Source organism: Drosophila grimshawi, unplaced genomic scaffold, assembly GCF_018153295.1.
Source record: "Drosophila grimshawi isolate 15287-2541.00 unplaced genomic scaffold, ASM1815329v1 contig_1367, whole genome shotgun sequence".
Classification (NCBI taxonomy): domain Eukaryota; kingdom Metazoa; phylum Arthropoda; class Insecta; order Diptera; family Drosophilidae; genus Drosophila; species Drosophila grimshawi.
In genome coordinates, this window is record NW_025062889.1 from 7,172,277 (window position 1) to 7,194,211 (window position 21,935).

At 42.4% G+C, this 21,935-nt stretch overlaps 9 protein-coding genes across 9 annotated transcripts; 5 read left to right on the top strand and 4 right to left on the bottom strand.

The window, feature by feature from the left end:
• Positions 1–5,288: 5,288 nt before the first annotated feature.
• Positions 5,289–7,464, bottom strand: LOC6559026 (Golgi pH regulator). The gene is made up of 7 exons (XM_001985942.2): positions 7,310–7,464; positions 6,974–7,244; positions 6,669–6,894; positions 6,405–6,589; positions 6,164–6,345; positions 5,917–6,102; positions 5,289–5,863 (listed from the first exon to the last, which is right to left on the bottom strand). The coding sequence occupies exons 1-7, from the start codon at positions 7,349–7,351 to the stop codon at positions 5,585–5,587; spliced, it is 1,371 nt and encodes a 456-aa protein (XP_001985978.2). The 5' UTR covers positions 7,352–7,464; the 3' UTR covers positions 5,289–5,584.
• Positions 7,465–7,705: 241 nt separating this feature from the next.
• Positions 7,706–10,711, top strand: LOC6559548 (nischarin). Its single transcript, XM_032735492.2, has 5 exons — positions 7,706–7,961; positions 8,034–8,150; positions 8,224–8,457; positions 9,438–10,287; positions 10,352–10,711. The coding sequence occupies exons 1-5, from the start codon at positions 7,866–7,868 to the stop codon at positions 10,495–10,497; spliced, it is 1,443 nt and encodes a 480-aa protein (XP_032591383.1). The 5' UTR covers positions 7,706–7,865; the 3' UTR covers positions 10,498–10,711.
• On the top strand, positions 8,467–9,394 carry LOC116805124 (ankyrin repeat and LEM domain-containing protein 1). The gene has a single exon (XM_032735493.1). The coding sequence runs from the start codon at positions 8,598–8,600 to the stop codon at positions 9,333–9,335; it is 738 nt and encodes a 245-aa protein (XP_032591384.1). The 5' UTR covers positions 8,467–8,597; the 3' UTR covers positions 9,336–9,394.
• Positions 10,712–10,974: 263 nt separating the features above from the next.
• LOC6559833 lies at positions 10,975–16,122 on the bottom strand. The gene is made up of 8 exons (XM_001985944.3): positions 15,117–16,122; positions 14,636–14,940; positions 14,397–14,555; positions 13,970–14,335; positions 13,810–13,900; positions 12,399–13,216; positions 11,966–12,333; positions 10,975–11,899 (listed from the first exon to the last, which is right to left on the bottom strand). Exons 1-8 carry the CDS (start codon positions 16,021–16,023, stop codon positions 10,975–10,977), a joined length of 3,939 nt encoding a protein of 1,312 aa, XP_001985980.1. The 5' UTR covers positions 16,024–16,122.
• Positions 16,123–16,772: 650 nt separating this feature from the next.
• Positions 16,773–18,197, bottom strand: LOC6559834 (lipase 3). The gene is made up of 2 exons (XM_001985945.2): positions 18,059–18,197; positions 16,773–17,992 (listed from the first exon to the last, which is right to left on the bottom strand). The coding sequence occupies exons 1-2, from the start codon at positions 18,152–18,154 to the stop codon at positions 16,883–16,885; spliced, it is 1,206 nt and encodes a 401-aa protein (XP_001985981.1). The 5' UTR covers positions 18,155–18,197; the 3' UTR covers positions 16,773–16,882.
• A 390-nt stretch (positions 18,198–18,587) lies between these two features.
• LOC6559843 (serine/threonine-protein kinase fray2) lies at positions 18,588–19,423 on the top strand. Its single transcript, XM_001985946.3, has 2 exons — positions 18,588–19,265; positions 19,343–19,423. Exons 1-2 carry the CDS (start codon positions 18,636–18,638, stop codon positions 19,421–19,423), a joined length of 711 nt encoding a protein of 236 aa, XP_001985982.1. The 5' UTR covers positions 18,588–18,635.
• LOC6559530 (39S ribosomal protein L41, mitochondrial) lies at positions 19,267–20,063 on the bottom strand. Its single transcript, XM_001985947.2, has one exon. It carries the CDS (start codon positions 19,974–19,976, stop codon positions 19,476–19,478), a length of 501 nt encoding a protein of 166 aa, XP_001985983.1. The 5' UTR covers positions 19,977–20,063; the 3' UTR covers positions 19,267–19,475.
• A 34-nt stretch (positions 20,064–20,097) lies between these two features.
• On the top strand, positions 20,098–21,820 carry LOC6559070. The gene is made up of 3 exons (XM_001985948.3): positions 20,098–20,249; positions 20,334–21,205; positions 21,269–21,820. The coding sequence occupies exons 1-2, from the start codon at positions 20,237–20,239 to the stop codon at positions 20,771–20,773; spliced, it is 453 nt and encodes a 150-aa protein (XP_001985984.1). The 5' UTR covers positions 20,098–20,236; the 3' UTR covers positions 20,774–21,205; positions 21,269–21,820.
• Positions 21,164–21,726, top strand: LOC6559071. The gene is made up of 2 exons (XM_001985949.1): positions 21,164–21,176; positions 21,269–21,726. Exons 1-2 carry the CDS (start codon positions 21,164–21,166, stop codon positions 21,724–21,726), a joined length of 471 nt encoding a protein of 156 aa, XP_001985985.1.
• Positions 21,821–21,935: the final 115 nt, after the last annotated feature.

Here is a 21,935-nt window from a genome sequence, read left to right on the forward strand (position 1 = left end):
GCGTTAATGAATGCAATGAACAATGGTCGTTTTCAGAAAAGCACAGCAATATCTTGGTAATTTAATATTTAAATGACAATATTCAGTGCGACGACAATTCTTAATAATTCTTTGTTTACGCCTTGGGGTTGCTTGGCAACATTTGAATGCCACAGACTGAATGGATATGACCAGCCTCGGCAAAAGTCAATTTGCATAATTTTCGTGTTTTCATTCAGACGATGTCGACCGCAGCACATCGAGCCCAAACAAAAACAAAAGAGTCAGTCAGCTGCAGTTGATAATGCGTTAGTTGGGAATGCGTAGCAGAAGCAGGAGAAATGGGGGAAACTTCACACAGTTTCAACAGCTTCGTTGAGAGGCCATGTCTCGCTGCTGCATATGACAGCTTTGATTGAGGCCATCAATGACAGCGGCAGACACGAGTTAACCCAACACAAATGGCCACTGGACAGTGCGCAATCAACTGTGCTTGGGGGCCATGTTGCAAATGGCTCTCACAATGCGACTTAAATGAGCAGAGGCAGAAGCTGACAACTGAATAACCTTCTTTCGCTACAATAAATAAATTCTTGTCGTGATCTCATGTCAAGCTCAATTTGTGCTGTTCATGCTTACAATTTGTTGCATAAATCGGGAAGGCAAATACTTAAATGGCAGCCTTACGAAACTATCCGTTCTTATATTAGCTTCCACTTGTACGCTCGTCTTAAAGGTAATAAAACAATCTGTTAAATGCATGGCTATGCATTTATCATCAAGCCCAACAAATTGGCAATCGACAGCAAAGTGTAAGTTTAGCATACACTTAAGAAAAGATATGTCCTCGAATTCATGAAATGTGTTTGAAAAGAAGACACATATATTTTATTTAAAAAATAATTTACAAATGTTGCGTAATTCATTGTCTATTCTGAAAAGTAAAAATGCTAACAAGTTTTAAAATAGGATAAATCAAGCCTTTGCCAATATTCACTTACGGAAAATTAAGATGAAGAATAGAAAATAGTTTTCTCCGAGTGTACGCTTTACATCTTTAGCTCATCGCTTTGAACAATCAGGTGAGCAGGTGCTGCCAAAGGCGCCTAACAAACATGTCTTATCAACATTTATGTCACTTTTATGAGGCCTTTTCTCAAACACACACAGACACACTCACACACACAGACACACACACACACACACACATGTATGCACACATAGGTTCAAATGTATGCCAAGCTGAAAGCGGGTGCTGAAAATCATTGAATCGCAAAATAGAGCAATAATCTTGGCACTGTTTAAAAACGGTAGATGCAACCAAAGAGGGTTGAATGGTGGCAGCATGACATGCATAATAAACAACTGCAGTTTGTGGGCGCTGGTGGGCGTGTCGCTGGAGTGTCTGATGCTGGGCAACGATAAATTTAATAGCACATAGCAAAGCCAACAAGTAACATTTCAAGCCAGCCCGTTTTGCTCATGGGCGTGTCCTTGGTGCGCCTAAAAGCATGCATAACGATATTATGAGTGACCTTTCGATATTGTGGTTGTAGTTACTCGCATGTCCCAGCAGCACACTTGAATCACTTTGCCCGCTTCCTCTTCCCCCCGCCCAGCCTTTAATGACTGGCCAAGCAGCTGCATTGAATTATTGAGTTCTCATCAATATAACGGACAACGCCTACCCAACAGCACTATCAGCAGCAGTAGCAACATCAGCAGCAGCAGCAGCAGCAGTAGTCTCATCATCAGCAATATTAACAGCCACGATTCCGATTCAGCTGGGCCCCAACTGGGAATCTGAACACACAAACATGTAAACGTACTATTGTATATGGATGCTCATATATTAAAGTGAGCGCATACAAACAAGCAGAAAAGGTGAAATTGCTGTGCTATGTGTATAAACATACAGGGTGCTCGGGTGTGTGTGAACAATCATACTAAGTGGGTCTTTCACTTAACCGAACACCCTGTTTATAGCCAAAGCAGCCTGCCATCTGCCCCAAGCATCCTCGCTGCAGCGCTTTTAAATATTTTATATTTCAAATAATTTGATTGGCAATCTGCATTGAAAACACACACAAACACACACACACACAGCCACAGACACAAACATCTATACCATTTTTATTATTACACACACATACGCATATGTTATGCGGAAGTTGAGCCTGTCTGACAGCGCAAGAAATTGCTGTTTGTCTCGGACTTTGTCGAGAATTTTAATTCGAAATAAAATTGGTTTAACTTTGCGTATTTAAGAGAATACTGCAAATAATGCATTCACCTGCAGCAGCAACAACAACATCATAATCCTTTCTTAATTGTCTCCGTCACTTCCCTTTGTTTTCACTTTCAACTTTACCATTTTCCTAATAACTAATGAAAAAATTAAGAAAAATATTCTAAATGCACAACGACAACAAGTTGGGCAACATCATGTAAGAATATATATAAAACACAGATATTTTAAATCCGCGTATTTTGTTCCCTCCTCAGATGTCTGCAAGGATCTCTTTCGCTCCAGCTTTACCTGTTCGCAGTTGTCCTTCCGTCATTGTTTCTATTTGCGAGTAAAGAGACAACGAGAATTGAAATCTGCGACCACAGCAGCAACAACTAAATAGGCAAGCAATATTTGTACTGCACCAAAACACAATTTGAAGTTATGTGATTGTTGTCTTATATTGTCTGTGAGATCGGTGCGAACGGACAGACAGACCAGTTTTGTAAGTGATAATTGTGGCTGCTTAAAGTGGCAATCTCATCTACTGGGCCTCCTTTCACTCTCTTCATCGCTGCCTCTTATTTATACCTTATAACGACTAATGAAGCTGGCTTTTAGGCATTTTCATTTCCTTTGTGTATTGACCACGAACTGGGATTATTAATATATATATATACTGCGAAGCATTTATTGCTTTCATCTCGTAATCAATGTAATAATTGCAAATGCCTTTGATTGCTTAGATGTTGCATTTGCTTTCGATTTTTTTTTTTTACCTATTCAGTCTATGTTGCTTTAATTACGGACTGCAGACTACGCTAATGAGACGGTGCAGACCTCCTCCGAGCAGGTAAAAACTTAATTAGTTAAGGTACCGCGCATACCAATCGATGAGGTTTGTTATAATGGGGCCAAAGTGCAAGCTAAAGGTTAATGGATGGCAAACGATGCTCATTAGAGCAGCTAGCAAAATAGTTAATTTGGCGAAGAAAAACATGGACAAAATCCATTAGCTGATCAAATGGTTTTTATATGCCAAGTGAATAAAAACTCATTGCGGACTTGAACAGAATTTGTATGAGCTGACTTTAAATAACTTGCTTACGCTTGGCAAAGATTTATTTTAAGCAATTGAATTCTGTTTTTCTGGTCGTTGCTCCACTGCCAGCCAGATAAGCTAGGATCATTCTTGTTATTTTTTTGTATGTCAAACACTGGCTTATCTCAAATTTCGTTAGCATATCCATTTCAACTATGTCGCGAAACAAGTCTACTGCATAATTGGCCCAAAGGCTGTCACAAGTTCTTCTTCAGAAATCGGCGAGTCCTTCTCCTATATGCTAATAACGTTTCCATGTCCCGCAGCGAGACACAGAATTGCGGTTGCTATAGATGTTGTTGTTGCTGTTGTTGTTGTTGTTGCTGGCATTATATTAAGTCAGGTGCGAATCTGACGCGCACACGTGTATTGTAAAGGTCGAATGTCACAGCACAGGAAATATGCTAAATACGCACGCCTGTGCCAGTGCCAGTGCCAAGATTTTGGAGTGTCTCAATAGACAGAGAGACATAGACAGAAATAGAGAAAGAGAAGCACAATTGACTCAGATTTGTGGCATACACTTGCAATTGTCAATCAGCAGCTGGGGTGGCAACAATGCCCCCAAGTTCAATCTCCACAAATTAATTAAGTTTATGCTAATTGGCCAGCTGAGGCGCAAGCCATTAATTATGTCACATGGCATATGGTGCGTATACGTAACGCAGCACAAATTAAATTCAAATCAAATGTTTTAAAAAATTTGCATAATGGCCGTGAGCTGGAAGAACAACAATAGCAATAATAGCAACAGCAACAGCAACAGCAACTGCAGCAGCAGCAACCGACTGAAAGCAGGCCAAACACATTATCAATCACTAATCGATGAAATCGATAAGGCAAACAAACATGGCGATGCATGCCCAGAAATTCCACATCGCCACACTCCCCCCTAACACTTAGAGATGGCAACGTGCAAGGTAATTTTATATTGTTGCAAAAAGGAAAAAAGCAAATCCCAAACACATTTGCAGCAAGGTAAGAACAGAGTTTCCGCACATATCTAGAGACTGGTGGCGTTTGTTTTACTTGTTTGCTCTTAGCTAATTTCATATCGCATATCACACATCTCTAGTCGTCAAAGTCAATCCAGCCCAGTGGTCTATCTCATGTATTGTTAACGGCTAATCGAATTTACAGCTGATTAAGCCGTTCCAGTTGCCAGTGGCTTGTACTTTTGTCCCACATTTCTGAGGGGTAACTGCCTGTTTTTGGAAACCCTTCAATCATTTTAATTTTATGATTTATTTGTACAGACACTAAAAGGCTTTTGGCTCAGTGTTATCTGCCGCAAAGATTTAATGGCGTTTTATCTATAAATGGACAGCTAAAAGGCCGTGCTGCCAATTGACACGCATTGCAAAATTTCCATTCATTTTTTTTTGTTTTCTGCAATTTTTGGGTACTTTTACAAATTTAAAATTCTTTGCAGCTTTAACCAAAATTGCGTTTTTAATGCGCAAAATTCGAGGCTTTTGTTCAAACGGCTCCCAAGGGGAGGCTAAGAAGTGAAATTAAAACGTGATAAAAAAGGATATAATTTTTTTTGTGTTCAAAAAATAAATATAAAATCTATGACACATAAACCATTTAAAAAGCAATACAAACCAAAAGCAAATGCATCATTTTCCAGTCTAAAAAATTTGATAGAAATTTGTTAAAAAAGTCAAATGTTTCCTGGCACGCCTCCTGGAATTTCCCTGGCCTCATATGCCGCATCACTTAATCCCGACGGAACCAATAAGTTACCCAACAGTTTACCTCAAACGTTAACAGCGCTCTGTTAAGCCCATGTTGTTATGGAATGGAATATAACTGAAGCAGTTGCGACATGTGTGAAAGTGGGCTGAAATAAACTCAAGTTTGAGTCAACCTTGAGCATAAGCAGCACCATTATAACCTAGCAACATAAAATAAAGAAAAAGCTTTCTTCATCAGTTTCGCTGAAAGCTTTCTGATACATAAGTAATCAGAATACTGGGTACGCTATTTGAGAGCTTTAATCACGGAATAAAACCTTAAGAACAAACAGTTATTTTTACATGATTTTAAACAGTTCGTTACTTAAGCTGACATTACTTTGATTTTGGTGCTATATATATATATAATAGATAATAAGTTAAACATACGCACACACACTAGCGTATACACGCATTAATATATATCTATATAATCTGTATAACTTAAAGCTTGCATTAATTGTGATATTTAAACTGATTCTTAATCAATTGTGCCTAGATTATCTATCTTACAATTTCATGATCTCTATTCTCTCATTTTTGTATCTCAGTATCCTCGACACGAACTGGCTTGCGGGACAAATACAATACGATAATGGTAGTCAGGGCGCTGACCAGGAATATAACATCGAACCAACGATGATAGAAATTGAAGTGCAAATTTCCAAGCACCTCAGTGATGATCACACGATACTCAGCCGGCATATTCATACGCATCAGCAGGACTGATGAGCAGAAGTACATGCCCATAATTTGACCCAAAATCAACACTATAATGTTGCTCGATTTGCTCGATGAAATGCGATAAAAGAACTGCAAGAAACATACACGTTAAACAAATCATCTGTGAGTCTTCAAAAACCAACCTTTGTGAGTGTGAGCAGCAGGCCGCGAATGGAGGTGACCACAATGCAGCCGACGAGCAGAAAGGAAATGTGCTGATTCCAGAATGCCAAATCAATATCAAAGCCGCACCAGTGCACGGCAATTTCCAAGCCACGCGTCACTGGATCCTTGCGACCAACGCGATCGAAGATAATATTAATGCAACACTGCAAATTGTACAGATTAAACAGAAATTGTTGAAATCATTTAACAAGAATTTCTACTAACCATAATTATCTTATAAACGCAGTAGACACTGAAGAAATGTCCGATAACATTAAAGTATTTGCCCTGCAGCGTTTGTGACCAACGTTGGCGCTCCTCCATATTTTTGAGTGAGCTCAGCTCAAGAAACACCGAACGTTGCAGCTCCTCCAAACCGTACACTTCCTGCTTCAACTGATTGATGTCTGCAGTCAAATAGTAGATGTAAAATGGATAGCTATACAATAAACACGCCTTCACTCACCCTCCCCACCGCTTGTTGTGCGGTGCACTGCTGATGTCAACATATCCCAAATTCTTGGCTTGGCAGGATGCTGTTTATTATGATTATAGAGGGCCATTGCAATGCGTCGCTTTTTGGCCGTCAGCATGTCCACAGTCAGAGCGAGACGTCGCTCAAAGCACATGATGTCATTGCGCGAAACGGGCCTGCAGTGGAAAAACACACACACGTTAGCCGTAAGTGATAAGAAATCATTTATGTGTTGTGTGTTTTATGGACGCTTACTTAATGAAATAGGTCATGCTAGTGTATGGATAATTGACAGCACCGAAGCCGGATAGTATGGCCATGACTGTGACGCCAATGACACTGATCCGTGACACTCCCTGCTCGATGGTGAATATGCCATGCGAGGCGCTAAGCAGTGGGAAGGGTTCACCAATGCGCCAGAGACCGTACAGGAAGATAAACCAGCAGAGAGTGGTCAAAATGCGCACCCATCTGTCAGAAACTGCCGGAGAAATAAACGCAAAATATATAAAAAAAAAATAAATAAGAAAACAAATTTGAATAAGCAAATTGTCACATACAGAAGGAAATGCTGTGTATCACAGAGTAGCAGATGTAGACGGGTATCACCGCTGTCACCATGAACAGCAGCAGCGTCAATCCGAGACGCCAGTGGAAATACCGGGAGCTAGACTCCAGTACGCCAATGATTTCGAAGATGATCAGCTCAAACATTGTGATGGAAAGGGCGAATGTTGAGGAGAATATCAACTGCACGGAGATGTGACGTATCTCATAGTGCTTGAAGAGCTGCTTGTTAAAAAATAGCCAGCCGCCGGCAAAGAACAGCATCTAGAACAAAGGGAATAGTGCCAATTGTAATTCGAATCCAGGTGTAAATATATAGAGCCACTTGCCTGGGAGACGAACACAATTACACAGTCGCCGAGAAAAGCCATTTTCGGTTGTGTGACAAGTTGTTACGTTTTCGTTGTTAATATTGCTCTGCTTGGGTGCATATGTTGTGGCATTGCTTAGTTAGAAATCGTTTTAATTCTATTGTTCTTCACATTCATTGAATCGAAATTGCCAACAAGCAATATAAACAAAAACGCCGATATGCCCACGCAGCGTTGCCAGACTGCAGAACTAATCACATATCGAAGTCACAATATCACAAGTAACAATATTAAATGATTGTAACAAATATTTGGAATATTTCCAAGATGATCAAGTCGAGCAAATAAATATGAAATCATTACAAAAATAAATTCAAAATTTCATATTATGTTAATTCAGTGTTGTTGCCATCTCATCACGACCCATGCAATTAGTCCATCTCCAGTTACGGCACGGGAATCAGCTGTGCAATAACCACTTCAGTGTAATTTTGTAAATGTTGTTATTTTTAGACATAAATTAAACGTTAAATGTAACGTACGTTGACAAGTCCAAGAACACACACAGGCAACAATGTCGTGTTATTATCGACAATATGAAGACACAACGGTCACAATTCCCAAATATTCCGTCGAAAGCTCAGCGGGGATCACATATTATGACATCAAGGTATTTAATTATGTTAACGATAATACAATACACACACTACTTTATAGTAAATCCTATAATACTTGCAAATAGGTTCAGGTGGCGAACGTGGAATGGTTTGTGGAGCGACGCTATCGCGATTTCGCTCAACTGCACGAAAAGCTCGTCGAGGAGATATCAATCAGCAAAAAGCTGCTGCCGCCAAAGAAGGTACGCCCACCGAAATCTAACCTTGAGTCCGGAATTAAAGATTAAAAGCACACTCAAATTTCACTCGTTGCAGCTAGTGGGCAATAAGCAGCCCGCGTTCCTGGAACAGCGTCGCGAGCAACTGGAAATCTATTTGAGGGAGCTGCTCATTTATTTTCGCAACGAGCTGCCACGTTTGCTGGCCGAATTCTTAGATTTCAACAAGTATGACATCATCTATCTGCTACAGGATCTGGCCAGGGTCTTCAACGAGACCGGCGATGCACTCCTGAGTGCCAAAAAGGAGTACAGCCTCTCGGCTCTAGAGGTAAGAAGGACCCGCTTTGATCCCATTTTAATTAAATCTTTATCTCTGGGTCGAAAAACTCAGTTTTTTGTGAGTTATGTGCTCGATATTCAATGTTAAAGTTTACTTTTACTTCTTTTTAAATAAAACTCGCGTTTGCCATGTCCAAATTGTTTGTGGTAGCCCTGACCATGTTCAGCGGCCGGCCACTGTCCCAATTTCGCGGCCTTAAGTATTCTCTGGGTGTACTACATATGCCACGTACAAATTTCTCAGCGGAGCTGCAGCATACGCTCCAGTCGGAGCATAGCTTTGTGAGCATCATCAAAACACACTCGAGCCTAGTCCGCAGGCATAGGAGGTGGCACTGCCGGCACGATTCGAGCAAGCGGCATTTCTTTAACTACTTGCTGTTGGATCCGCGCATAACCAATGGACTGAAGAGACGGGCAAGTGGCATGCACCAGCTCGATGTGTGGCTGACCTTTCTACGCTCCATTTTCTATGTGGGCAAGGGGAAGTCCTCGCGTCCCTATGTCCATTTGCGGCAGGCGCATAAAGTGATGCAATCAGTTGATCGTCATGTGCTGGCAAAAGATCCAAAGATCGCCCTCATTGTGCATCTGTGGCAGCAGAAGCGTGGCGTTCAATTGCTGCGTTGTTTTCACGGCATCTCCTCGCATGATGCACACACCCGCGAGGCCGCAATGATCGATGCCCTGGGCATGAATCATTTGACCAACAGGCGAGTGGGTATCTACTTTGGTGTGGCGCACAAAAAATTCACAATGCAGCAGCGCAGGCTGCTCGGAGTCGTGTTGCTCTACAGGCTGCTTTCGCTCTACCTGAGGCATGAGGAGCGTGAACTACAGCCCGAGAGTGTTGTCCAAATCCATTAGAAGTGTATGAATAATTGGACTCTTTTTAATTTTAATAATATCGGTGTAGCTTTAAACTATTTATCATTCCCTTCGTAAATCTTTGTGGTTTGAATTTCACAGGTTTATGCCATCAGTGAGCGCCTCTCCTTGCCCTGCCCACCGAGTGAACTAGGCGGCAAATTTGACTTCTCGCATGTGCTGGACTTTAGCATGCAGCTGGCGGCATTGGTGGTGACGCCGGTTAAGGACAACACCAGTTTTGTGCAGGACTACAATACGGTGGATGTGCCAATTGGACGCAGCAATATCATTCCGAATCGCTTAAGCTTCAATTTGAATGCATTCCGTAATCTCAAAACTCTCAAATTCTCAGCACTGTCCACGGAGAATATTGTGGACATTGAGCCGTTGAAGCCAACTCTGGAAACGATCTGTGTGCACAACACAACAATTACACATATCAATCAGGTGCTGCTCTGCGATAATCTGCATAAATCGTGCGATGTGCCCAGCCTGGTGCCGGAAACGATAGCCGAAAATGGTGACGATGCCCTGCTTACCACGGATGCATGGAGTGAGCTTAGCGAACTGGACTTGACCGGCAATCTATTAACACAAATCGATGGCAGTGTACGCACTGCACCCAAACTGCGTCGCTTGATACTCGAACAGAATCGCATACGCAACGTGCACAATCTGGCGGAGCTGCCACATCTGCAGTTGCTGTCGTTGTCGGGTAACTTGATTGCCGAATGTGTGGACTGGCATCTAAGCATGGGCAATTTGGTGACCCTAAAACTGGCACAGAACAAGATCAAAACGCTGAATGGACTGCGCAAGTTGCTCTCCTTGGTCAACTTGGATTTGAGCTGCAATCTCATTGAGCAGCTAGATGAAGTTGATTTTGTTGCCAATCTGCCGCTCCTAGAGACTCTGCGACTCACTGGTAATCCTCTTGCAGGCAGTGTCGGTAAGTCTTTCTTATCAATCTAAAGCCATATTAAGTGAATCTAATTTGGCTCCATTTTTTGCAGATTATCGTCCTCGCGTCTTAGCGCGTTTCCACGAGCGTGCTGCTGAAATCTCGCTGGACAATGAGCCGGGCACCCAACAGGAGCTAGACACTGCGCTTGTATTGTCCGCCCTACTGCAATCTAAACAGCGACAACAGCAGAAATGACCAAGAACAGTACAATTCCAATCCTCGAAAAATAGCCCTAATCAAAAAAAGTATTCTTCTGGTGTCAAAAAGAGTTTAAGTTCAGTTAGTTTAGTAGCAGAGCGAGTCTTCTAGCTACATCAGACTTGCTTTCAAAATCCAACCTATGTGCGAGCTAAGGAATTGGCATTGAAAGACTCAAACTGTTCTTACCAATATACAAAATTTTATTTTATATGTTTTATGTGTATTGCATGTGGACAATAAGAGCTGCATGTTTTCATGTTTTATTTTGTTGGTTTGTTTAATGTATTACTAATAATCTATCAATATATACTGTGCAATATTACGATGCATAGATTGTAGTGTATGTATATAAGCTAATAAGATTTAAACTCATAATATACATGAATGCTTTTTTTACGTGGATGAAGTTTCTCAGTAATTCTGCCAAGGCAACGTATAATCGCGCGCCTTCAGCTTGCCCGGTAGCTTATATCATTGGGGTAGTTGATGATGATGCTGCTGCTGTTGCTGCTGCTGCTGATAGTGTTGTTGCTCAGCAGCGGCAACCGCATCGAACATGGGCGTGTGCACCTCACCCAAAAACTGTGGCGTTGGCGGCGCACTCGGCTCGGCCAGTTCCCCAATAAGCGGCATGTCAATGTCTGTTGACATAGCGCTCTGACCGTAGCCAGTCATTCCATATGGCTGCTGTTGGTGGTGCTGTTGCTGTTGTTGTTGCTGTTGTTGTTGTTGCTGCTGCACCACAGACACCTGAGCATAGTCGGCAGCTGCTTGCACCTGCTGCGGATCCAGCATGACAGGTGCCGCCTCCATTTCACCGAATTGTATGGGCGTCGATTGCTGCTCCTGTTGCTGGACTTGGGGCAAGTGTGACAATGGTACGGGTTCCGGATGTGCTGCTATATATTCTTGTTGTGGCTCATCTGTTTGCATATCGGCTTGAGTCTCCTGCGGCAACGCCTGATGATGTTGCTGCATTGGCTCCTGATCCGCTGGCTGACCCTCTTGCGGCAGCTGCTGGTCATCATCGACCGGAGTCTGGAGCAGCTCGCTATTGTCATCCATGGCATCATCGACCGCATCACCCATATCTGCGCCCTCGCCAGAAGTTTCACCATCACGGCGCACCAGACCCAACATATCCAGCATATTGCGCTTGACGGCATTCTCGTTGGACGTCTCCACACTAGGGTAGCAGGTGCTCAGGCAACAGTTGGCCAAATGCTGGGCCATTTTGTTGCCATTGCTGGTGGCAAAGCCGCAGATGCAGTGCATCTCCTGCTGCATATTCACTTCCATTGCATCCTCAAAGTTGCTATTACAATCAACGCCATGTCGGAACTGGGCGCGCTCGCAACATGTTTGATAGTTGCACTTGACGCAGTGCAGCCAACCGCTGTGAAAGATTCAAAATGCTTCAACGGTTGTATATCGGAAATATTTTTGTGTTGCTTTCACTTACGTGTAGTGTGTCTCCTCGCTGGCGAAATCAGTATTGCACTCGGCGCATGTCTTGCCCTCGAGGAAGGCAAAGAAAACGGGCCGTTTGTATGTGGAGAATGGCGGCTGTTCCCGATGGTGTGTGCGCACCTTGGGCGGCGGAATTAGTAGCGAGTTATTCAATAGCAGACGCACTGGTTTATTTGTCTTGGTCATGCTGACATGATGCATGACCGTGTGCTGTTTCAAATCGCCCTTTTCCAAGAAGCTCAGCGAACACTTCTGACACCGCAATGCTGGATCCCTCTTGTTCACATGCTCGTCCAGATGCATGAAGAAGTGCTCAACACGCAACTGATTCACCTTGCCCTTATGTGTAAAGTAATAGATCTGCAGAAGGCAAACAATTATGAAATGATTTTACGAAACATCGGATAGACTGCAATTACACTTACATCAAGACAGTATGGGCACTGCAAGAAGTTCTGATTCTTGTGATCGTCGTAGAAGTGGCGCACCAGATCGCGATGCGAGGAGGAGCGATAGCCGCAGGATTGACACCAGTACGGCAACTCTAATGTGCTGTGCACCCTCTGCAGATGGGAAGTCAGAAATTGCAGAGAATTGTATCGCTGCTGGCAAATCAGGCAATAATAGGAAGGGGAGCCTTCCGTCTTGGTTTCGGTGGGATGCATGATTTGATTGTGCTTGGCTAGCACAAATTCGGTTTGATGTTTCTCCAGGCAGAACAGACACTGGAATTGATGTTGACTGCCCTCGGGCGAGATGTGCGACACCAAATGCGTTTGCAGCTTCTCATTGGAGTCATACGTTTCGCCATTCAAGCAAATTGGACACTCAACTGTCCTGGTTAGCTCCGCTGGATTGGCTCGTGGCGAGCTGTAGGGAAAATGCTCATAGAACTCTTCTGTGCCATCGCTAATGCCATAGTAGAGCTCCTCGAGACCCTTCAGTTCGTCTTCTTCCTTTTTAATGACAACGGCAACCTTCTCTTTCTCCTCCTTTGTCTCCTTGGGCTTTTTAGGCACCAATTTCGTCGAGGGCAGAGCAGGCACGATCGTCTTGGCAACTGCAGTTTTCGCAGCCAACTTTGAAGTTCCAGCTCCTTTGCCGAGGCCCTTGGAGACTCCTGCCGGAGGGGGTGTGCTGACAGTACTGCGACGTTTGCTCCCTGTTGGCAAAATATCCTTTTCTTTCTTCACTTTGCTGACATATTCCTTGCCAGCGTGCACATAGTCCGTATCACTGATTGCTGCAAAACGAGAAGATCAGATCGTTTAGGATTAAAATCTTATCTGGCTTTGCTTTCTGATCACAACTCTTTAAATAATGCCGCACATTCTTCTTAAAGATGCAGAGAACATTCTTCGATTGAAGTCATCCATATTTCTGATTTTTCTTTTCTTTTAACAGATTTATGCCTTTTAACGTTTTGTCACTTCAAAAATCATAATGAATGCAAATAAAAAGTACCAGTTTTACATAGTTTTGTATTTGGTTTTACTTATATAATTTTTTTGTTTGTTTATTTCGTTTTAAAACAAGTTAACACATTTTAAGAATGCCAAAAATAAAATTATATGTAAATCAGTTTTTAAATGCTGACTCATTTAAAGTATCATGAATAAAGATTAATTCCAATACACATAATTAAAAAATTAAAAAGAGTTGATAAACATTTCATGTCGGACATTGGTTATTACAATCGTTTTGGAGTGACAAAACGCATAGGCATTACAATATATTTCTGGTTTGGCATTGCTCACAGCTGCTGCTGCCTTAGGACTAAATTAGACTATTACGACTAATCACTGTCTACATACTAACTAGCGGTGATTTACTAACGTTTCTTGAGACGCTTGGGCGTTGCATTGGCTGGTGTCTCCTTGTAATTGGGTGGCAGTACGCTCCAGTCCTTAAATGGATTTGTTGCGACCTGCGAACCAAAAAAACAAACACATTGCTACATTAACATATTTCAAAATGATATTTGCTCGATAATCACCTGATACAGGCGCTGTGTAATTGTCTCATTGGTCGTTACACGTGTCTGCTCGGCAATGTGTATGATGATATTGTTGAACGCCTGCAGCGCATACGTGCCAAAGGATTCGCGCCAGACGAGCTCATCGAGGAACTGCTGTATCATTTGGCGCGAGAGCAACGACAGCGTATTCTGGAACATGCGCGGCACAATGCGACGCAAGTATTCCATAACAGCCGAGTTGTTGTGCTTCGCTGCGTTATCGGTGGCTGCCGCCTGAACAATGTTCTTGAAGCCCATGCTAAAGAGTGTTATCTTGTCCACGGTAAGATCTATGCAAATTGTGCTGTCCTTGTGCACCCAGCGAGACAGTGGCTCTAAAATTGCCTGCAAATAATGTATCCATTTAAATATATAATATTTTATAATAAATTAGAGTATTGCATACCTGAAAACGTTTCTTATAATTACGGTCGCCATCGGTAATCGGTTCTACGGCACGCAGCCGTATGGATTTATCCGTATAGTCGTAGACGCCAAGCACCTCCACCTTCACCTGACGTTGTGCACCGTCCTGCGACGTTGTGCCCAACGAAATGACACCCACCTGCAAAGCGTCGGCAAGGAAAATTTATTACATGCTCGAACTTACTAAAACTAAAATTAAAATAACCAAATTAAACGCACCTCAACAAACTTGCCGGGGCCGCCGAGCTTTTTGCACTTTTGATGCACGGCCAATGTACAAATAGCACGTAGCCATGTGTAGATGCCTTTGATGTAGACACTGTCCACTTTGACCCACTGCACCACATTCTGAATGCTGGTCTGGCAGGCCCAATGATAGACGAGCTTTAGCAGAAATGTTGGCGGATGCTGGGCGCCCTCAAAAATGGAATTGTTAAACACCGAAACGAAACGGTAGGGACAACAATCGCTAATCCAAACATAGCCGCCGGTATACGGAAACTTGCTGATGTCCGAGTAAACGCCTAGGAATATATAGAAAGAGTATGTGTCAGAGGATTTTCGAAGTTTTAAAATGTAGTTATTTAGTATTCTTAAATAAGATTGATATAAATATATAAAACAAATGAACATACAGTTCTTATTCCGAAGTTATAAGATTCACAAATAAAACACTCGGTTTAAATATTTTCTTTCTTACCCATTTTGAGTTCGTTGCTCCGATGGTTTATGCAGTGCTGCTGGGCACGCAGCAGGCCCTCTTGGAGCAGCCACTCGCAGAACTTGTTGGGTGTCAGCATGAGCACCAGTTTGACCTTGGAGTCCAGTTTGCTGCGCGTCGCTGCCATGTCTTTGATCTTGAGGAATGGCTTGGCAAGCACGACCAGTGATGGATATGTTTTGCCCTGCATTTTCGTATCCTTGCCTTCCTTGGCATCTTTGCCATTCTTGGCGCTGCTGTCATCGTTGCTACCCACCACCAAACCACCCACAGAATTGACCTCTGCCGGACGGAAATTCTTGGGTGGCGCTTCGCCACTAGCCGATGATTTGCTGGAACCTGCGCCCGATCCCTTGCCACCCTTGGGCTGTGGCGATGCCTTGCCTGTGGGAGATGCAGCTGCTGCCGCCGCTTTTTTACTTGCTTTGGGTGTCGATTGGGATGGCGGAGCGGCGGCAACAGCCTTCTTGCCCACTGACAGGGCTAAGCGTTTGCCCAGCGGCACATCGTCGTCGCTCTCATCCGATGACTCCAAGTAAGCAATGTTTGCTGCCAGACGGGGTCGGCCACGACCACGCCCAGTGCCACCACCGCCTCCACCCGAGGCAGTGGTGGGCGGTGGGGGAGGATCTGCTTTTGGTGGCTTCTTAGGCAAGGTCGCCTCCTTGAGCTCTTGCAGCACTTTGCCCTTGAACGAGTATGCCTGAAACACCTGCCCGCTGAATAGCTCCTTGCCTTCATTGGCGCTGACGGCGGACTTCAGCGCGTTTTTCACCGCATTGTGCTCGTTTGTGATTTTCTCGTAGTAGGCCAATTGGGCGGGGGACAGCTCCTCCACCCAGCACTCCATATCAAGTGATAAATCACTTCTAGTTATCCGCGTCATCGTTCCCAACGCACTAGGCTGCCTTATTTGATGTTTTTAAATTCAAATTATTCTTCGAATCAAATGGGTAATTGATTTTTTTCGCCGAGGCTGTACCGTGGATGTACCTGCTTGTACAGTGTGACCATTTGTTGATGGCTTAAAAATACTGAATACTGATATACCAGAAAAATGTATGTATTGCTTGGTTCGAAAATAACACAAAAGGCTGACCATTTTAGCTCCATTAAACTTTGCCAATTTTTTTTTTATATTTTCTTACTCGTGTCTTACTTTCAATCTGGCTTGGAAGGGAATTGACCAATTTGGCAAAATGGCAATTTTACAGAAAAATGTACGAATTGCTTGTTTCGATTTAGCTATGTATATTTAACTTTGCAAATGCCAAATTGGTGTCAGTTTTATATTTTCATTCATGTTTTATTTTTAATCTGAAGGCATAAAGAAAAGTTTGCAAAAAGGAAAAAATAATGGCAGTTTTACAATTCTAAAGACAAGAATTGAATGAATGAACAACTTTGATTGCCACGTTTGAGCCAGAACCCAAAATGCAAAATGAAATAAGAACGCATTTTATACAAGAAAACAAATTTCATATTTATAAATAACGTTTATTTAATTTGACTTTAATCGGAATGGTGGAAAGATAAGTGTTTTTCATTTTTACAATCGGGCGAGTGATCCTCTTAGTCTTGAAGTGTTATCAATTAAGTGCCGTAATAAACAACGGCACATTCAATAAGCAAAAATACTTTCTAAAATATAATTTTTTAATTGGAACCCAGAAGACTGATAAAAATAGACTTATAAAACATTTTTAGTTGAAATTAGCGTGTTACATTTATTATGGTTATTATTATTAATCTGCATTTATGATGTCGTCCAGAACGGTGTCGTAAAGTATTTCTTTGATATTCAGACCCCAAAGGAAGTCTAGGTGATTCCACTTAGCCTCAGGCATGCGATAAGCCCGCTTCAGAGCACTTGGGTTCATGGTTCGCCTCAGCAAATCCACATCAATCAGACTGGCGAAGTAGTCATTGTCGCTGTAGTAGAGATAGATCGGTACATCCATTCCCTCAACGTCATAGTTCGGGGGTGCCTTGTTATTATACTCCTTCTTGTTTCTGATACTGCCATAGTCGAACTGGCGGAAATAGCCGGATTGGTATTCCTGCAGGTAGTGGAAGAGCTGATTGATGGAGCAGCCCGCTGGCGTTGTGGCCATGATATCAGGAATCATTGTTGCATTCAAATATGGTGAGTCCCAGCCACCCATTAGGAAGAGCGAATTGGTGCAGATAACTTGAGAGACGGCTTGGTCTCTGCACATAATCGAACCCATCAACTCCATAGCCTTTGTGCTGGGCATAAACTCAGCGCTACCGAATAGTTCCACAAGTGCATTAGGCTGTCCAAGCAAAGGTCCTGCTACCTTAGCGAGCGGACTCTCCATATGCTCCATCCAGGCAACCGGAGCCAGCAAATGGGCCGAACGAATGCGACTCTTAAATCTCTTGACCATCGAGTTAAGCACAAAGAAGGAAGTTGTGCCCTGCGAGTGACCGACATATTGCAATTTCTGCTCCCCGGTCATGTATAGAACGTAGTCAATCATCGCTGGCAGATCATAGATGCCAATGTCGTGCCATTCAAAGTTCCAGAATGGCTGAAACAGTGGCGACTTGGTCGCATGCTTCTTCGAGTAGGTGTTGCCGCGAGCATTGCCCATCCAGACATCATAGCCAGCATCGGATAGGATGAAGGCCAAGCCATTTTCTGGTCCGCTCAGAACCCAGTCCGACGAGGAGCAGAGCAAACCATGCTGAAGGAACATAACCTTACGTTCACCACCAACGTTGCCCGTTTTTGAAGAGTAGGGTATGCGATGCATTGTCAGAATATATCCATCGGATGTTTGCACTTGATGCTCCTCGATTGGATAACCAAACTTCTTCACAAGAGACACCTGTACAGATTTCGAAATCAAAGGATATGCAATGCAAGTTTAAATATTATATGTTATATATTTTACCGTTGTTACTGAACTACTCCGTCCGGCATTGGGAGGCAAAGCCGTAACAATAAAAGCCAGAAATAGCTGAACAACAAGAAATTGGAGGAGCCCCATTCTCAACAGATATGTTTTACTTAATTGACCGCTGCAATTAGATTGCAAGTTTGTCAAGTTCACATGGCATTTATATACCCCCATGGTGGTTGAAACGGACAATATATATTACTAAAGCTTCAATCAAATTTACGATAGGTGGTTTGACATCGATTTTTTGCAATCATAATTGATATATTTATTAGTAGTAACTCAGCATGCCTAGTCAACGAAGTCAGATAGTGTACGGCGTCAGCGATGATAAGCTTCGTTTTTGACTTGTTTTCCGCGTTTGATGTTTGAATTTTTCCTTAAATTAAATTTTAGCGTAAAATTGTGGCGCCAACTGTGATGTTGCCATATTGCTAAATGGTATAACTATTTCTTGCTGTTAACAACAGTTCTGTTATTGTTATGTTAAATAATATTTTAGTTTAACATTTGTCATTTCCAGACAGGTTGTGTTTTTTTGCCGCTCATATTAATAATAAATATAAAAACAATGCGGGAAAGGCGCGATAGAGAACGAGATCGAGAGCGGGAACGAGACCGAGATCGGGAGCGGGACCGAAACCGTGACAGAGATAGGGATAGAGAACGAGAGCGCGAACGTGAACGCTATCGCTCCAAATCAAAATCTCCCTCACGCAGCAGCCGAAATAGATCAAAGTCAAAGAAGAAAAAGTCAAAGAAGTCGAAGAAATATTATCGACATAGTCGCAGCAGCAGCCGCAGCTCATCGCTCAGCTCACAGAGTTCATCCCGCAGCAGCTCGCGGAGCCGGCAGAGCAAGGGTCGGGAATACGATTCCCGCAAATCCAAGTCCAGGTCGGCATCGCAACGCACAACACGAGCGCCCAGCGCCGAGAGCGGCTTCCGTCAGCTAAACACATCATCAGCAAAATCAACTGCACCGCCCATCAAAGCCATCGATTTGCTAGACGCCAAAGTGCAAAAGAGCCTGGAAACAATCGATGAGGATGCATTCAAGCCGTCTGCATTCTTCAGCTCTCGCGATCGGGAAGCCCATGAAAAGGACAAAGTGATCATCGATTTAAATAAGGAGACTGTGATCGTAACCAAGCCAGCCGAAGTTACAGCTCCTAAAGAAGACGAAATCTTCCATCCCAATGTGGGTTGCATTTGTATTTTATTTGCCTTATTTGTGTATTTAGCAAATGTTATTCATTGTTTTTCTTCCATTTACAGTTTTTGGGCGATTCTGAACTGAAGGCAGAGAAATGGCTGCGCAAACTCTACAATTATCGCCAGAAGTACATGCAGCAATAGCAATTAATATTTATAATTAACAATTAATAAAAACCTAAGAAAAAAATGTCGCTTAGAAAATATCACTGCCAGTTTTCCGGGCACGCATCAGAGCAATCTCCGGCGTCAGTTGCTCGTTGGGTGATGGCTCTGTGGCTTTGCCATCGGCGTCCAGCTTGCCAGCCTTGAAATCCTCAATAATCTTCTGCGAGTAGACGGCATTGAAGAGATCCAGGCTTGTGTACTCCGATTGTATTACTTCGGGCGCCTTGTAGGACACATATGGCTTCAGTTTACAGCCAGTCAAGTCTGGCACAATGATGTCGGGTATTTTCTCTGGTATCTCCACGAATTGGCCATTGAGTGTGATGCCCGTGTCGCGCACTCCTCGTTTGTGAATGGCCACTGGAGGATTGGCCAGTGTCCGCTGCGCTTCCTTTACCACACGTGTGCCACGCTTGCTATACACATTAAATTTACGAAAGTTTCGTTTTCCAGCCATTGCTGCCGTTGAGCTAACCGCTCGCTGCTGGCACTTAAGTGCCAGCGGTAAGAGTTTAACACAATTTTGCATTGTTTTCTTTTAAGAAATCGACTGGTTAAATAACTAAATTTTCTGCATGCAGTAGCAGCAGCAGCTGTAGGTTTTAGTGTTGTCAATCTGCTGAGAATCAAGATCTGGCAACGCTTAAGACAGTTTGGTATCGATAATCAAGCACAAAAGCATTTGTAAAAGTTTCTTGGTGAAATAACACAGATGCGTTTTAGGCAGAAGCTAACACGATTTTATATTAGTAGCAGGTATCATAGTCATAGAAAAGCCAACTATAGAAAATGACGTCAGAAGGTAATGTGCTTTAACCACAACAAATATCTAATAAATCCGTATGCCGTGAACGCATTATAAAAAATGAAGTATCTCTTGTTGCAGACAATTTCGCACATGAATTCGAGAGATATTTGTATAGGAGTTTCCACTTTGGGCCAAATACCAAAATAAGGCAATACGATCCTTCAATTATGGAGATATTCGGAGTGTTGAGTCTTACCGATGTGCGGCAACCAGATCGCAAATTGTGGTATGTGTATTATTGCAAGCAGACTGAAGTCGACGAAACCTTGGACCGTATATTCAAAAAATATGGCAAGAAGAATATGCGTGAAATATTTCGCAAACCCGTCTTCAGCGGTGTTGATCTGTGCGACAAAGTAAAAGACCATTTTGCCGAGAAGAAATTGTATGTGAAAGGCAAGCTGATTGAAGCACCACGAAATAGCCCATACAACGATGATAAAATTATGAGGCAGGTTACCGGATTGTACGATGAGGAGCAAAGATTGCTCTTTCAATATGTTTGTAGCAAGAGTTAAACTGTCTATCTCTATGTGTAAAATTAATCATAGTATTATAATGCGAAATTTTATAAAGTATATGCTAAGTGTGTAAAATGTTATTCAGCTTAGTTTTGTTCCCTTTTTTAAATTAAAACTAGTGACATTTTTTGTACGCCGTTGTTTTGTCAACTGTTGAGAAACAAGATCTGTCAACGCTGTGGCCGGTTAAATATCGATACTCGAGCACAAACAGCTTTCGAGCTAACATATTATTGTGAATTAATAACACAGTTAAAGTTTTGTACGGCTTTCATACTTGGTGAAATAAGCACCATTTCATATATAAACACAGTTTTCTATCAGCATTTACTTAACGTTACTTAAAGAAGAAGTTATATTAATCAAACAAAAAGCTAATTATATAAAATGACGTCAGATGGTAAATTTAACCACAACAAATATATATATGTATGTGTGTATTTTAAGTGTTGAACCAAATATTAAAAATATAAAGTTTCTCTTTTGTTGCAGATAATATGAGTTTCGATGATAAATTCGGAAATTATTTGTATAAATTGTTGTGCGTTGCGCCAGATACCGAAAGCGATCCCTGCGTTATCGAGATATTCGGAGTGCTAAGTCTAACCGATGTGCGGCAACCAGATCGCAAATTGTGGTATATGTATCACTGCAAACAGAATGAAGTCGACGAAACCTTGGACCGTATATTCAAAAAATATGGCAAGAAGAATATGCGTGAAATAATTCGGAAGCGCGTCTATAGCGGTGTTGGTCTGCGCGAAAGAGTAAAAACACATTTCGCTAATAAGAAATTGTATGTGACAGAAAAGCTGATTGAAGCCCCAAGAAATAGCTCCTTCAACGACGACAAGGTGATAAAGAATGTTACCGAAGCGTACAATGAGGAGCGAAGATTGCTCTTCGAGTATGTTTGTAGGAAACACTTTAACTGCCTGGAAACTCTTTAAAATGTAACTCAACTTAGATGACTAATTATAAGTTGTATTTAAAATTACTGTAATATTAATGACAAGAGGAAGAAATTATACAAAATAATTCATATTTTATCGACTTTTCAATAACTCCACACCAATGGTCGGGGGATTTTCCAGCTCGCTCTTGCTTTATTCTTAGGCTATACTAGTGTAATTTTTGCACGCCGTGTTTTGTTTAAGGG